The following is a 17,560-nucleotide window of genomic DNA, read 5'->3' on the forward strand; positions in this document are numbered from 1 at the left end:
AAGTCCTTATATGGAAAACTTTTTTATTTGATAAGATACAATTTCCATTTTTATTTATCAAAAATAAATTTAATACCTGAAATATTACCTCCGAGAAAACGAATATACAGAAGCACATTTTTATAAGTTTTTTTCCCTGCTAATGGAGGTAGTGCATATATGGAGAATTTACTTCCTTTCTCAACTCAAAATTTTCTCGTCTCTACTAGTGCTTAGTGTGCTTTTATTTTTCACACAACTGTCTGCGTCTTATTTTATTAGCTTCAAGTAGATAATTGATTATTTCCACTTACTTTTCTTCATCCGGTGGTGGTGGCATATCGTTTGTTGTTGGTGTCCCCGGTGGCGATTTTTCGACCTCCATCATAGCAAGCGGTGCTTCTGGTGGTGGCAATGGACTAACAGAATTCGTATCCATACTACAGCAAGGAATTTTGATGGCTTATGCGATGCTACGTTGAGTTGTGAAAAAGTGTCGTTTGCTGAAAGAGAAGGAATGAAGATGTTTCATTATTTGATTTTGCGGGATAAGAATGACTCTGAATGTGAAGGAGGGTAATTTGACTGTTAAGAGGATGTGGAATCAATTTTAAAGGCGTTGAATTAATTTTATTCTGTCTTTCGAGGTCCAAATTAAGCACAACGTGGTTTAAATTAGTGTTTTGAATGGTAAAATCCTTAAAAATTTACCACATCTTGAGGATATAGTTTTTTCGATAGATATATATAATATAGAAGTACCCTTTTATATCTAACGATCATTATAGCCTGATATTCTGGACATGACTGCAGCCATGTAGGGTTTTTATATAATTCCATGGTTCCCTATACTTGACGTGAGTTCATAACCTGACCTATTTACCTACACTGCAAATGTCGGGGTCCATTACAAACCTTTATCTTTGACTGCACAGTTTTACCTCTGTCTCACGGTCGACGGGAATAGCCCAGCACTCAACACACTTCAAAAAATTATGTTAATCATTCAAACTTTGTTTTAGCAACTTCTATAGACCCGACCAAATTAAATACTTCTGAAGTATACTGAAAGTGTGGCAACACTTACTTCTTTCACGCACTCTTCTAAACAATACAGCACTATATTTTCCAAATACTTCCGAGTTTGAGTGAAATCTAAAATCACTCCTATATTTCATTCAACACCCCCTTACCAACCTCATGCACTCTACTCCTTCAACATCACTGATTAGCTACGAATCCAGACGCCTCCATTATAATGCAAGCAACTTCAGTTCGGTCACGACACTAAGTAAGGGTACTCTTACGCACTCGAAGCAACCGTAGACTGTAATACGAAGTGTATTTGCAAGCGCCGCTATTCCATAAATTCAGCACCAAAGTACACAATGGCAAAAACACCAACAAACACACTTGCACAGATTGGGCGATTTATGAATGCAATTTTATTGCTTTAACCACAGCAAGTTTTCCCTCTTTTCATTTTTTTCCCCCATTTTTTGTTGTTCTCCTGTGTGAAATTGGAAAGCCAATATAAAGTGCGTGGAATCAGCAGGGTGTCACGGTGCAAAAGTGAAGATAGCGGAATCTCGTAACGACACATAATCCATAGAGGGCCGGAGAGTGGGTAGGAAAATTTAGAGAATTTCTCGGCAACTATAGGGGAATTTCTTGAAAGCTTCAACTAACTTCTGGCAGATCTATTATAAATAAGAGCTTAGTCACAGCTAATATCTTCTAAATATTTAGCATTTCTTTGACAATTTGTGAAAGTATCTTTACTTGACTTAAGCTTAGTTGGAATTTTTGAGAAAAAAAATTATGAATTAGAGCATTTACTTTAGCTTAGTGTGAATTGGAGTATTTTCACATTTGGTCATTGCTTATTTATGAAATCAGACCCATAGATAAACAATTCGATACAGAAGACTATGTGACTGATGGGTTGGCAGAATGGCATTATGATGGCTTAAGAACGGCCGCTTGTAGTCTGGCACTCTTGCGACCTCCATTTTCAACCATCTGGCGGGTAAGGTACTCGCTTGAAGATTCTTCTACGAGCAAACAAATCTATTTACTAAGAGTTTTAGAATGCGATTAATACTGAACTGATTTCGGATAGATGGAATATATTTAATCTGCCCAGGTTATTGATTCGAAAGCGATAAAGATCATTAACCGAAAGTTCCTGGAAGAGCTTACTATCATTGATTCCCCAAAATTTAGTTGGGGTATTCTAAGGACTCGTTAGATTCCCTATATCTTGGTCTTCATTATTAGGAAAGTTAGTTATAGTCATATATTTAAGACAAGCACAACAGGGCAATATGGACAGCTAAGCAGCTTCATAACATGATTTAGAAGAACAAGTTTTATTTTTACATAGTTAGGTTAGGTCATAGGATTTAACATAATCGATGGATCTCACTTAGATAGATGTTCGTCCTTTATGTTACTCATAAACTCCTAATAGCGGATCACCACAAAAATTCTTAAGACGGTTAATATGAATCCCAGCCAATTCGCTTGGTTCGCCGATTGTGTGACTACCGATATACATAGTTCTCAGTCTGAGGCAATAGAGGAGAAAGTGATAAGATGACTTCACCTCGCCTTCCTCCATATAGCTTTGACAAAGAGCGTCCCACGAAATATCTACCCTCATTGTGTGTGAGCCTACTGAACAGTACCCCTAAATTTGCGGCGAGATTGACTTTGCTAAGAGGAAGTAGTTAGGAGGATCTCTTATGGTTCACTCTGTACTAGAAGGATCTCGCTGTCTCTTCAGTTCTCGTTGTTGACCCGCACTTTCCGAGAACATCAGAAAACCGACTCGCTTGCAATGGGTTAAGGATGCCTTCCCTAGCAAACTCATTGGCTTTGCAGTTTCCGGCGACTCCGATGACTGTACACCCATAAAAGTCTAAAATGGAAAAAGCTTGATACTATTGCTAACGAGGTTATGTATTCCTCGATTAGTTTTGAGCGCACAGTCAGCGAGCTGAAAGCCAGTATAGCCACTCCGAGTGAATGCACACTTTTTGAAGAAATCCGAACTACGGAGCTCTACATCTGCTTCGCTTTAAAACGCTACAGTCATCTGGTAGCCTGAAATTAGAGCTGCTCGAGAGCTTTCGACAGAAGACGTCCCCGGCGTGTTCCTGTCCGGGGCTCCTCATATACCTAGCTTCCTTAGTAGACTAGTAGGTTCTTATAAAATTTATTTCTACTTTGATCCAATTTAGAGCATACCTTCTAACGAATATGAGAACAAAAATAGTAGATCATCATAACTGGAACTTTTTGATCTCTAATTGCTTTGGAGAGTTTTTTGGAAATAAAAACAGAATAATATAATAAATTAATAATATTTAATGTCTTTTCATTTTAGTTTATTTTTACCTTCAATTGTTTAAAAATATCACTGAACTCGCCTCTGCATAAAAAATCGAACAAATTTGACAGGTAAAAAAAAAAAGGATAGGAGAAAAATAGAGAGACATGTTGCTCAGTATTTCTTATAGCAATATTGGAAGAATCTTAAACTAAAACTTTGGTTTCGGGTTTCAAAGTCTATACATATTTCCGTGTTGTATATAGAACAATTACTTTCTTCTTTGTGTAGTTTTTTCCTGCAGGGTGAGTGCGAGTCAAAATTATTTAGGTAATAAAAATGTGCGTGTTCGCTTAGATATCGGTGTGCCATGGAGTTGCATATGATACATGTGTATATATGTGTATGAGCGATGTAATGTTTATTGAAGTAGCTTTGATGCTCCATCTGCGTGCAGCTGGAGTAAGTTAGTGATATACAAATATGAGTATGCGAAATGTGGTCATAATAAAAGCTAGAAAAATTGTTATGGACAATAAGCACAGGTTGCATACAAAGAATTTTGTAAACACATAAATTATTTTCATAAGAAGTTCAACAGGGAGAAGATGGATTTGCAACATTTTTCAAGTGAGATAGTTCCTGATTAAAGCATATTTGTATCAAGAACGGTTATGCGAAAAAAAATTTAAAATATCTACTACTTGAAAATACATTACTCAAAGGTAAGTTCAATAAAGGTAATATTAGGTAAATATATCTCATAAAACCTCACTATGTATATACATTACACTCATCACCCATTGCAAAAGTCAATGATCGGCATCCATCTGTCAAAACAATGTGATGCCGAGAGCAATGCACTGGCAACGTCATATCATAGAAAAACTATCACGAAATGCATATACATAAGTATGAATGAATGTATGTATGTATCTATGTATGTATGTCTGTTTGCAAAATTCATTTCTATTGGAAATTCTATTTTCCGCAATGCTTTTATGCATTCGTGCCGCCGAAAGGCGTAGGTGCCGATGCACACATCTCTGAGAATTGGCAGCTGACAGTGTTTCTGTGCCTTTGCCATATTTATTCTAAGTTTGTTTGTTGGGAATTACAGCTGACAGCAAGCGCCAGTGACAGACGCTTTACTTCCGAAAACACTACTTTATAGCCGTCTATCACTTAAGGGATTTTGCAACTTACGCGAGACATTTGAAAGAGGTAAAACAAGTTTAAGAAAATTTGTTTTCTGTGCCTAAGGGGTCATTCGTTTTTCCACTTTTCAAGCAATCTTCGGAATTTGGACCTTTAAGTTCGATATAACGAAGCTTTTGACTCGATTAGTGAACTTTAATTGTGTGTTTTTCTGCCAATAAATTAAATCTCATCAAAACTAATTCGTATAAAGTTATACAAATCGAGAAAAGCTGTGTCTTATTCAAAGATCTGACCAAATCTAACAATGTTATATATATGTGAGTACATATATTGTACATTAAGACCAGAATCATGAATTCGTTCCAACGGGACAGACAGTCAATAAAGAGTATTATTTGAGCGTTTTGAGGCGTTTGTGCGAAAACATCCGCCGCAAACGATGTTAAGACCAAAAAATCGTTCAATACCATCGATCAACCACCGTATTCACCAGATTTGTCCCCATGCGATTTATTTTTTGTGTTTCCAAAACTCAAGTTATCACTTCGTGGAACCCGTTTCGACTTGATTGTGGCCGTGAAAGAACGCTTACAAGGCGTGTTTCGATGATTGGAAAAAGAGGTGGCATATGTGTACCGTTTCAGAAGGAGCATATTTTGAAAGCAACAAAATAAATTTTGATAAGGATTAAACATTTTTCTTAATGTATGTATATGGATTATTGTATATATCGTTCTCACCATAATCGGTTCAGACTCAAATTGCTTTCTAGCTGGTGACTATTAACTCGGCAGCAGTATATAAAAATAGATATACAATTCTTTATGATATTACAACAACAACAATATGAAGTCAAAGGCGTCCTTAGGCTAGTCAGATTTATGTCAATTAATAATTTTTATATTGAAAATAGAAATATACAAAAAGAATTAAGTTATGAAATTTTGTAATAAATTATTTTTTAGAATAGTCGTTTTACGAACATGAGCTTCTGGGCTTTAATTATCAATTGCTTGTATAGTACAAACATTTTCTCTTATGGTTAAAGGAAAAATTTCCTAACCTTTTGGAATAAATTTTGAGGAAAAGTACGTTTAACAAAGAATGTTCAAAACTGTATTTACTGAGCTAGAAATACCCTTCACAAATAAAAAAATTTTGCATAAAAGCACTTGATTTAAATCGGTCAGTTTATGTAGCTGCTGTATCTATATAGCAGTAGTAATGAGAAATTTCTTAAAGAGAAAAGGACGTGTGAAAGTTTTCAGATTAATATCAGACAGACAATCAGAAATACAGACGGACATGACTAAATCGACTTAGTTCGGCACGCTAATAATTTGTATACACATTTTATAGAGTCTCCTACGTTACACTGTTCAAAGTATAAAAAGGACCAGATATTGTTCAGTTTACTTTTATAAATACCATGTCAAAAACTCACCGATTAAAGTTAATATACATATTTGAAATCTGTCAAAAACTTAACAAAACATTTTGTAACAAATCATTTATTCTTACTGAGACACTTTTTGTTAACACTTGTATTATGTACCGCTAATTGACGAAGAAACAACTGTTCAGACTAAGAATATGTTGAAAATCAGAGTAAAATTTACAACATAATATTTATCAATTAAATTTATCACTAAAACCCAGACATTCAAAAACTGGCTTGAACTATTAAAACTAATTAAACCATGTCTCAATTCTTCTTCTGCACACTATCTTTGCATATAAACTTACTAGTTTGAGTAGACTAATAAAGTAAGGCACGTTACAAGTGTCGAATAGCGCAAAGCAAATGCAGAAAAGTGCAATTGCATTCACATAACCGCTGCATAATTCGAGCTGCGAACGAAAAGTTGTTGCTCTTTTTGGAACATCACGTTCAGCATTAGTAATGCCATAACACCTTCGATTGGAATAAATAAACACTTGATTTTACGTCTGCACAGATAAGTTGCATTACATAAGATTTGGCAATGTAGCTTATGTTTATGTGACGGATGGGTGACATAATATATCTGAGTTAGCTGAAAGTCGTCTTTTTCCGTTGTGCAAAATATATAAGATCTATCAAAAAAAAAAAAAAATAGATATGCTATATATACCTTTGAAAACTGTATGTAAACCATTTCTGAGAAACTTGTTCTGTCTCCTTACACAAAAAGTTCTATTATTTTAAAACTGATCAAATATCACGAGAAATCGCCACAATTTGGCCTTATATTATTATAATATTAAACTTAAGGTTGTTATAATTATGTAGCTAAAGTAAATTTTGTTGATGTAGCTATGCCTTATATACATATATATGTTATTTGGATCAGATTTTCATCAGTACGTTTAGGGACCAAAATTTAACCCGTTAGATGGCGCTGAGAGCGAGTATTTCGCAAATAATTAACATCCATCCACCTAATCGTCTCATATTCAGACTAAACTTTAATAATGGCAAAAGTTACAAAAAAAAATATACTTTAGTTGTCAAAGGGTGCTACTTAATACACAAAATATTATTATTAATTATATGATCTAACGAAAATCCCACTTAGAGACGAATTTTAGATATATTTAGCAGTCAACCCGTCGTATAAGACAATGTCTGACGGGATTGCTGGTTGATTACAAAACTAGAAAAATATAGAAAAACTTTAAACGCTGATATAAACTAATTACTGAAAACATAATGAATTTTTAGATTTCCTACACAACTATAACTAAGAATGTAATAACTATAAATAATTTATTTGCTACTCAACATCATTTTCTAACCGTCATAACAGCACGTTTATGAAGTCTTCCTCATGTATCTGTCCTCATTATCCTTAAAAGTAATAAACGTAAAACCTACGTAAATTCACTTATTTAGGGATAGTGTTTACAAAATTGCTCCTATTAAAAAATAATTGAAAAATTATGCGTCAGTAGGTTGAATATTAACAGATTCAACAATTTAAATTTACATAGAAACTTTAGAGCAAACGTTTCCCTTTGATTACCTAATTCGTTCTACAAATATGAGTAATAAAATATTGAAAATTACACCTTAAAAACAATATAAACATAAGGGAAATAAATATACCAACATCCTTCCTTCATAATCATACGTCAATTTAATATTTCTGTACTTCAACTGCTAGCCGTTGATGTTCTTATTCCACTAACACCTTTACGCTTCGATTGTTTCACCACCAAAAGGTTTTTATATATTTTTAAGGGAAATACCGAAACCACGAGGTTTATACTTTGCAATACATGAAGCACTTATTTAATAACTTAAAAAAAAAACTAGAAATAAAAAGAAATTTTTAGTCAAATTTTGAAAGTTTTCACTGAGCACTATTCTTGTAGCTGACAAATTCGTTGACAGAAACGCGGAAACTAAGGAAGCAGACAAAATCAAACAGCGGATGTAGCGTTGCAATTCCGTAAGGATTAAGATTAGTGCAAATGTACATAGAGCAATAATGCAGAAACGTAAAAAAAAATTACTTTGTAGAATTTTTTACAACAAATGTAAATTTAAATCTCTCTTAAGCATTAAATAATATTTTATTTACGTGTGGTAAATCCTTTCAAAGTATATTTAAAAAAAAAATCGCTAAAAAAATCGCTTACAATATTAAATATTTCATGTATACCAAAGATAACCATTGCAAACATATTTAAATAAAAAAACTAAATGTATTAGTTGTACCAAAATTTTTAAAAATTAAATTTAAAAATCATATATATCATGATCAAACATCTAATAATAAATTCTGATGGTTTAATAATTTACTTGTTATCCTTATTACTATTTCTTTTTCCATTCCAGTAATTATATATATAAAAAAAAAGTATTTTCAAGTGAAAACTCCGTCTATTTCTGATCAGCAGAATATTCTATGAATCATTGAGAAGAAACATATAAAAGGAAATGATAATATTTGTCATCCGAACATGATAAACCAGCTGATGTTTGTCAGGCATGTTGTTGAAAGGTTTATTAATGAATAATTAATATTTATTATGAATAATCAGCAGATCAACACGATTGATGCCAGAGTAAATGAACTATTGACTTTCGAGCCTTAAGAATGATTTCTAGAACCTCAGCTAGAGATTTGTCACATATTTAAGAAACAAGAGTATATTTTAAATTTATGCAATATTTTAAAACAATTTACAATAAACTAATACAAGCAAAATATAATTTTATGACACATTATAACTATAAAATATACAAAAAATTACTTTCATATTGAAAAAAAAGTTGAAAGACTAGTTTAACACACCTATATTATTAAATTCATATTTTCAAAATTTAATACAAATGTGTAATTATGTTTTAATGCTAAATTAACTAATTTTAAAACTTTAGTTGAAAATGTACAATAATCATATACATACGTATATTTAAATATACATTAAGCAAATATAATTATTTTCAAATATAAACACATCTTTAAGTAAATTTCAAAGTTTTCTCATTACAAATACAACTCTACCGTCACTTCCCATATGTTTCACAACGCGCTAGTTTCCGCAGTTGCCAACAAGTGATGCCGGAATTTTAGATACCAGTATTCAAGTGCAAATTAAAATCTTCGCGTTAATTTGTGTGCTAAATTAAGTGTTGTTTTAATTAATGTTATTATTGTGCCTTTATTTATATCAAAATGTGAAATTTGCAGTGCGTGAAGTGCTTTTAAAGAAGAAAATAATGGGTAAAGTAAATGCACTTGCTCGCGTCCTCTTCCTTTGTTCGTGCGGAAACGACCGTGTGTGTGAGTGAAAATTCGTTTGTCTAAAATTTGTTCAATATTTTTTTATAGTTTGCATATCAATATAATATGTTTATTATGTGTTATATTATTCACTAAGTGTATAGTGTGCAATTTGCAAAGTGAAAATCGGTTGAAATCATTGTGATTAGCATTTTGGTAGAAAATGAAATTATTGTAGTTAAATTATCTAGTGCCGGCAATTTGCGATGTCAATGTCAAGTCACCAGTGCGATCTCAATACATGTTGTTGTTTTTTGTGTGTAAATGTAAGCTAGTAATAATGAATGTGAAGCATAACGACAAAAGTGTTGACGAGAAGCATAGCGTACAATGAAAGCAACGAACATTCTTTGGCGAAAGAATCATTGTTGTGACGAAGTGAAATGGACACAACTTTTGCAGCAATATGTGGTAAGTCTGGTTTATTATATATAATTAAATATGTAAATTAAGGTTTATTTATATGTTATAAAAAGTAAATGTATAATAATCACATGATAGCGTGCTCGCAAACGAACAAACTGATTCAAGGAACTCTTTTTGGTTCTGATTGTTGTTTTTCAACTAATTCGAGATTGGATACATGAAATATACTAAAAAAAACGTGTTTATTCAAAAAATAGTTGGCAACATTTTAGGATTATGCAACTATGAATAGATATTTAGCGCATCAATTTTCTATAATATAACATTTTACGAAAAAACAATTGCTATCTATTAATAAAAATTATTAATTACTTACTAATTAAAATAACTTCAATTACGTGGTGTCTAAACAGAACAATTTATAAAATTTCATATTTGCATGCATTAGATAAGTACATTAGAAAGAGCAAATTAAAATAATTATGGAATTTATGGGCTAAAATAAATATATGTACTAGGGTGCTTTTTTCGAACTTTTTTTTTCGATCCTATCGTGAAATTTTGGCCGCAATGGACACTTTTTAGAGCGTTCAATTCAGAAAAAACCCGACTTTGGTCAAAGTGAAGCCATGCAATGCCGCTAATTTATAGAGATTTGGAAATAAAAAACAGGGTTTCGTGTATTTTCAGCCGGAAATCTTAACACGCCTTGGTCCAGTACTTTAAATTAATATTAAGTGCTCAAACGTTTAGATGCGTTATTGTAAAGGATACATTTTTTTTTAAATATGCCTCATGGCGATTTTTTTGCTTATTAAAATTGGTATATAGAAAAGCTTTCGAAAATAAAAAAATATTTTTAATATTTATAATAGATAAACAAATATTCGTTTAATTCCACACCTACTCAGTATTTTATGAAATTCTGAAATTTCGCATACGTTCTTTTCGTCCCAAGAAGCTGTTCAGGAAAGCTTTCCTTTTATTTGACAAAATATCTTCCCGAAATTTGGGTCGATTTTGGTACAATCTTTGAAGAAAGTGTTCAGATCGGATCACTATAGCATATAGCTGCCATACAAACTAACCGATCAAAATCAAGTTTTGTATGGAATATTTTGCATTTGTAAAGGGTATTATAGTTTCGGTGCAACCGAAGTTAAGGTTTTTTTTTGTTTCAACTCAATCTTTAACACCTGTCTCAAGTAAATTGTATCACAATGCCTATGCTATTCCTCAGAGTACATAGATACCCTTAATTTGTTTGTCCAACTTTTGTTTTAATGTCGTACCAGAAATTTTCGTTAGATTTCAGGTATAGACTTTGAGCTGGTCACTCAGCAGTGGACTTTTTCTTGTTAAAACCATTATTTATAAGCGTTTATAAAATACCCAGTCTGTCTGATCAATTGATGGATTAGATTTAAAAAATTAGATATAATGATAATATATACATTTTTAATTTTCCATTTTTGCAACTTTTTTAACTTTTCCACCAAGCTTTCTCGAATTATTCACACAAATTCGGAAAGTAAAATAATATTACTTTCACAACTAATTTTCTATACACTTCAAAAAAATTTTATTATTTTTAATTTCCGTATTATTTTCCCGAATTTAAGCTGCGTGCGCTCATAAAAAAGCTGAATATTTCTTTAGAGTCATACATTTCACAATTTTATTTGCATTCGGAAGCTGAGATGCGTTTTGGCGTTTTGTGGTTACCGAAGTTGCAATTGTTATGGCTTATTGCTGAGTGTGCCGTTATGAATGCACAAAATCAAGTATACTCTTTCATGCATACATACATACACATGCATTTAAATATTAATGTTTGTGCATTTATTTTCTTGGCGAGTGCATTGCACTCTCAAATATCCGTTCGCCGGCCAATCTCTATAGCGCCAGGCGCATGCAAGCAGTTTTTGTGTTTTTTTTTTAAGTATATGTATCTTTACTATTTCATTTGTGCATCCAGTTTGTGGCCTAACAGTTGCGACGTCTAACTCGTTATCTGGCAATTGGTCAATTATTTTTGGCATCTCACATTTGGACACGCTTTTTACTGGCACCTCAATCAATTTGGCATGCTTTTGTAGGTACTTGGGTGCATGAGTGAACATACACACTTATGGTATACAATTTGACTTAGGCGGAGTTCAATGATGAAATTTCCTCAATAGATTGCCAAACTAATAGAAGAGTGCAATTGTAACCTTTTTTTATATTGACATGAGTCGAATATTTATCAGTTCAGTCAAAGATTATGTAATTTATTTGGCAATTCACCCTAAATACTCGCACGTGATTATGTATTTACCGCAATTTTGGTTGTCTTTTTACTAAATTTATTGAAAAATTGAGTTTCGAACCTCCTTCAAATGTATAAGCTGCTATAAAGGTTTTTTGGGGAGTCTGAGGTAAAGTTACACCTCTTAGCTAATATAAAAAAGAGATTAAAACTGGGGCGAATGTGTACCAGCAGGATGCTTAAGAAGGCGTGGTAGCAGTTAAGCAACACAGCAAGATTCTGCTCCAGTACACTTGGCAAAAACTACCCAGCAGCGGTTTAAGTTCAGATTTGAATCTATTGGACTACTGTTGGAGAACATGGCCTCTCGAATACCGATAGTATTTGGAGAGTCACAAAAACACTTTCGTCGGAGCAGCATTGTCAATACCAATGTGCTATGGATCAATGGCCGAATCGTTTGAATGAAATTTTGTACATCGTTCACTTAATTTATACATTATTAAGTAAAATAAAATTTATTAAAAATTGCAATAAAGTTTAATTTTTATAACGGCCTGAACTTATGACATGACTAAGTACAAAACACGCGATTTGCTAGTAAACATCTATTTTTTCTTAAAATTGCGTACTTATAGAAAAGCGTTAAATTTTTTACGTACCTCAACTGACTGTAATTTAATTATATTCTTCAGACCCTAATACTTTAGACTGAAAACACGATGTTCAGCTATTTCTAAACTGACCTAACCCCTTAAGTTGAGATATGGAAGAAATAACATACTATCCCGTTTATTATTATTTTTTAAGTTAGGACGTCCATATGGTTGAAACTATTTTGCCGGCATTTTTAGCTAGGGTGATCAAAGAAAGCGATTGGGGCGGTAGATTTATACATTATTTAAAACAAACTATTTATAAAATTTATATATTAATATTTTCCATTGCATGATTTTCAGTCTTCAAAGGAAAGAGGATACATTTTCAAAGTAAAATATTTTATAAACTTTATTGATAAGAAATTAAAATAAGAAAACATGTTAACTTCAGTTGTACCGAAGCTATAATACCCTTCAAAAATACAAAAAATACCTTACACGAACTTGGTTTCGATCGGTCAGTTTGTATGGCAGCTATATGCTATAGTGATCCGATCTGAAGAATTTCTTCGGAGACTGCCTTAGATAATAACCCATGACAAATTTCTTGAACGTATCTCGTCAACTAAAAAGTTTTTCATACGATCACTGGATTCCGATTGTTCATTTTGTAGGGCAGCTATATACTAAAGTGGTCCGATACCTGCGGTTCCGACAAATGAACAAAAACTGAAGGAATTGTTCGCTGAATATACAGACAGACGGACAAACCGACATGTCTAAATCGACTCAGCTCGTCATGCTAGTAATTTACAAGGTGCGTTCCAAAGTAAACAGTAAAAAAGTAACAAAGTAAACTCTAGTGGCGCCATCTATATGTCGACTAGTGCGTTCTGCTCTCCTTTATCGACTTCCAGTACAAATTTCATGACATTTCATGTATTGGAAGTGAAGTTATTGCGTTTTAAGTGTCAGTATGTTTTTGTCATCGGTGGGAAAATGAGCTTCGAACAAAGAGCCAACATTAAATTTTGTTTTAAAATTGGTAAAACTTTTACCGAAACGTTTCAATTGATGAAACAAGTTTATGGCGATGTTTGCCAATCCCGTAGCAGAGTGCACGAGTGGTTTCAACGTTTTCAAAGTGGTCGTGAGGACATAAATGACATTGAACATTTGGGCCAACCAAAATCCGTGATCATCGAAAATTCCATCGAAACTGTGCGCGAATTCATAAAAAATCAGCCGAAATCATCATTGAAATTAATGGAAATAGAATTGAACATCTCCAAAACATCGATTTATCGCATTTTGGCCGAACATTTGGGCTTACAAAGGGTGTGTGCACGGTTTGTTCCACACAAATTGACTGACGACCAAAAATTGCTCAGAATTCAACATTCGAAGGACATCATTAAAGAGGCAAAAAAAGACCCGAACTTCCTTTACAGGATTGTGACTGGTGACGAAACGTGATGTTTTCAATATGATCCCGAAACGAAACGCCAGAGTGCTGAATGGAAGACCCCGAACGAGTCGAAACCCAAAAAATCGCGCGTGGAGAAGTCAAAAGTGAAGACAATGCTGACTTGTTTTTATGGTTCCAAGGGTATTGTCCACAAAGAATTTGTTCCACCCGGCCAAAACGTTAATGCGGTATTCTACCTTGGAGTTTTCAAATTTTAACAATCAACCACTCCCCGTATTCACCTGATATGGCACCGTGCGACTTCTACCTTTTCGGAAAAATGCATTTGCCGATGAAAGGAAAGCGTTATGCAGACGTGGAGGCCATTCAAAAGGCTTGCACCGGCATACTGGCCGTACCGGGCAACGAGCTAAAACACTCGTTCGACATGCTGTTGGACCGTGCAAAAAGCTGTATTAAAGCAGAAGGAGATTATTTTGAATAAAATTAATTGATTTTGCCGATAAAACCATTTGTTCTGTCTTTTTTTTTAAAGTCCTGTTCACTTTGTAAAACACCTTGTATATATACTTTTATATAGGATCTCCGACGTTTCCTTTTAGGTGTTACAAACTTCGTGACAAAGTTAATATACCCTATTCAGGGTATAAAAAAATGTGGTAAATACTGGAAATTTCGGAAATGTATTGAGCATTCAAATTATTTGGGCTTAAATTCGATTTCAGTATATTTTGTTATGGTTTACCTTTGAAAATAACAAACTAAAATTTTAGATTTATATCCAAATACCCGTTTTTTAGATTTTTTTCCTAAGTTCGGCTCTATGGAAGTATGTTTTTTGAATAGTATTTACAATTTTTTTCAGTATTTCATTGTTCAGACAACATTTCATTGAACCTTCTCCTAGCTCTGTTAAGGATTTTTTCGAAATATAACTGCACAAATAAATGTACATACTACATACATACTTATATGCATATTCACTTTCACTAAACAATATATCACAAAAAGTTTATAATTGAATATCAAACAATTTCTCACTAATGGCATAACGATTTGTCAAATTAACCCTCATAATAAAAGCGTTTATACTTGCTGCATTATTTTCTGAAAAAATTCACATAGAACCCCGCTCGCAGATTGAACTCAATTGGTTGTACAATAACTGCATCGGCATTGAATTAGTTAATTGCGATTTCTTATTACATTAGGTTTGTGGTAAATTGTTGCCCGTTTACTAGCAGTAATTTGGTATATTTACATACTTACCATACATACGCTTGTATGACCTGCAGATATTTACATATGTACACACACAAGCCTTAGCGGTACTTTTCGCTTTCAATCAATCACTTAACGGCCCGTCTGAGTTTGTACTTAAGCATGTCTCCTCATTTGTTTGTATGTATGAGTACCCGCGAGTGCAACGACCCGGCAAATACTCCCTCAGCATTTCGACTATTCACTCTTATTAATTTAATTTATTGTCATAAATATACGACGTAAGCAGAGTAGTTATGTATTTATAAATTCCTATCTATGTGCATTGATAATTCCAGGTACTTCCATATAAGTTGTATACATATATGTAGTATAAGCAAACGTAGTAGAATATATGTAAACATGTGTCTAAAATTAATATCAAATGTCAACAATGTTAATTGCTTCTGGTGAATCGAAGATTGTAGAGTTAGTGTAGCAAGTTGATTTCTAAAAAAAACTTGTGATTGTCTTTATACTAACTAATACACTTTTTTTAACAAAGAAAATTATCTATTTTTATCTATTATATATATGTATATTAAAAATAAATGATGCACCTAAAATTGTTCGGTCATATTTCAAGAATTCCTTAAATAGCAACGTGACCAGTGATCATGGGCACTCATATCATAACCTTTTTACATCAATATATACATATGCATATTAGGGTGGGCCGAAAATCCGTTTTTTTAGAATTTTCATTATTAATACAGAAAATATTTTTTTTTAACAAAAAAAAAAAATTTCGGTCGACATCTTAGGCTTGCCAAATCCAGTTAAAGTTAAAAGTTTTTGGAAAATTTTTTTCTTACCTTATAGCGAAATGGTCGTTATTTCAGTAACAATCAACTCTAGAAAAATTGTTTTTACATTTATGCAGTAGAAAATAGAATTCCCTATGAAAATAATAAGATCAGATACATTTTTCATCTAGAAAAATTAATACCATATTGAAAAATCTCATTTTTTTAAAGGAAAATCGCAATTATCTCAGAAGCTATAAACTATACGTAATTTTACTATACGACCGTTTTTGTAGAGAATTAAATTTCCGATCGATATAAGGAAGGAAAAAAATTTTCCAAAAACTTTTAACTTTAACTGGATTTGGCAAGCCTAGATGTCGACCGAAATTTTTTTTCTTGATAATCTTAATTCTTTGTTAAAAAAAAATATTTTCGGTATTAATAATGAAAATTCTAAAAAAAACGGATTTTCGGCCCACCCTATTATATATAAATATATATATAATATTTATAGTCACTCCTATACGAAAAACGGGTCTTAAATATGATATTGTACTGCTCTATGCTATTATTACCATATACGAAATTATTTATATAATATTGGATTTGGTCTGATTTTTCCTTTTCCTTGCAAGATAAGTTTGTCTCTTTCAAATAACACTGTACGGCAAAATCGGTAACGCTGTTTTCAATGAACACAATTTCGAAATTCGAAGTCAAATATTTCGAAAAAAAAACTATTATTATACGTATGGGTATTGAATGTCTAAAAAAAATGGTTTGGTCCAATACACGGCCGAGTTTTGCACAGTGTAATGAATACCCTTCGATTTTTATAATGCTACAAATGAATATTGAGAATATTATCTAATACTTATTTAAGAAAATTTCATTTCAAATATGATCCTTAGTAGAATAATTCCGTATATACCAGGGATTATTAGAAACAAATCCAGAAATATAATGAAGTCAATTCATTAGCAGCATTCAGTAGTTTTAAAACTTCTTTCTAAGGTTGCAAAGGTTAAGAAAAATCATTGCATTAAAAGAATATATAAAATATACCAAAGATAGAGGTTTTTTCCGACAAAAACTAAAATCAGATTCAAACAAATACACCGAATTCAAAAAAACAGTCAAACCGTTAACAATTTTCTGCTTTGCTCAAAAAGGTTTCCAAATAATACTACGCTATAGGCCACAGAGTCTACTGAAAGATATTTTAGCTTCGGTGCAATCGAAGTTAACTTCTTGTGTTTGCATATTTTATGTATATATGTACTAACCTACTGTACTATACGATCAAGATTAATACATACTTGTATACAATTGAAAGTCTTGAAGAAACATAGCATGTAAATATTAATATAAAAGCATACACAGTAGTCAACAAAACATTACCGACTACTGTTTATCGAAATTATACTCTCGGACATACATAATTTTTACATTATTTACTGTTTGGTAAATAAAAAGCACTAAAATACGCGCCCGTCAATACAAAATTGTCATTAAAACAGTCAGTGGTCTCGCATCGAAACGCCTACCTTGTCAACTGTTTTACCCCCCAACTCCATGTAGCGGGTAGGCGAAAAGCCGGCTATTCACTCATATGACCGAGCATGTGGTCACTTCTCACGTTTATTTCTGGTAATTA

General features: G+C 32.6%; 1 protein-coding gene across 2 annotated transcripts in view; it reads right to left on the reverse strand.

Moving 5' to 3' along the window:
* The window catches only part of nemy (no extended memory), a 69,914-nt gene that overhangs the window by 44,007 nt on the left and 8,347 nt on the right, over positions 1–17,560 (reverse strand). For both annotated transcript variants that reach the window (XM_036363202.2, XM_036363203.2), the window contains exon 2: positions 294–482. In XM_036363202.2, the coding sequence (XP_036219095.1) occupies positions 294–418 (125 nt within the window). In that variant the 5' untranslated portion in view covers positions 419–482. The remainder of the gene's footprint in view (positions 1–293; positions 483–17,560) is intronic.

Source organism: Bactrocera oleae, chromosome 4 (genome assembly GCF_042242935.1).
Source record: "Bactrocera oleae isolate idBacOlea1 chromosome 4, idBacOlea1, whole genome shotgun sequence".
Classification (NCBI taxonomy): domain Eukaryota; kingdom Metazoa; phylum Arthropoda; class Insecta; order Diptera; family Tephritidae; genus Bactrocera; species Bactrocera oleae.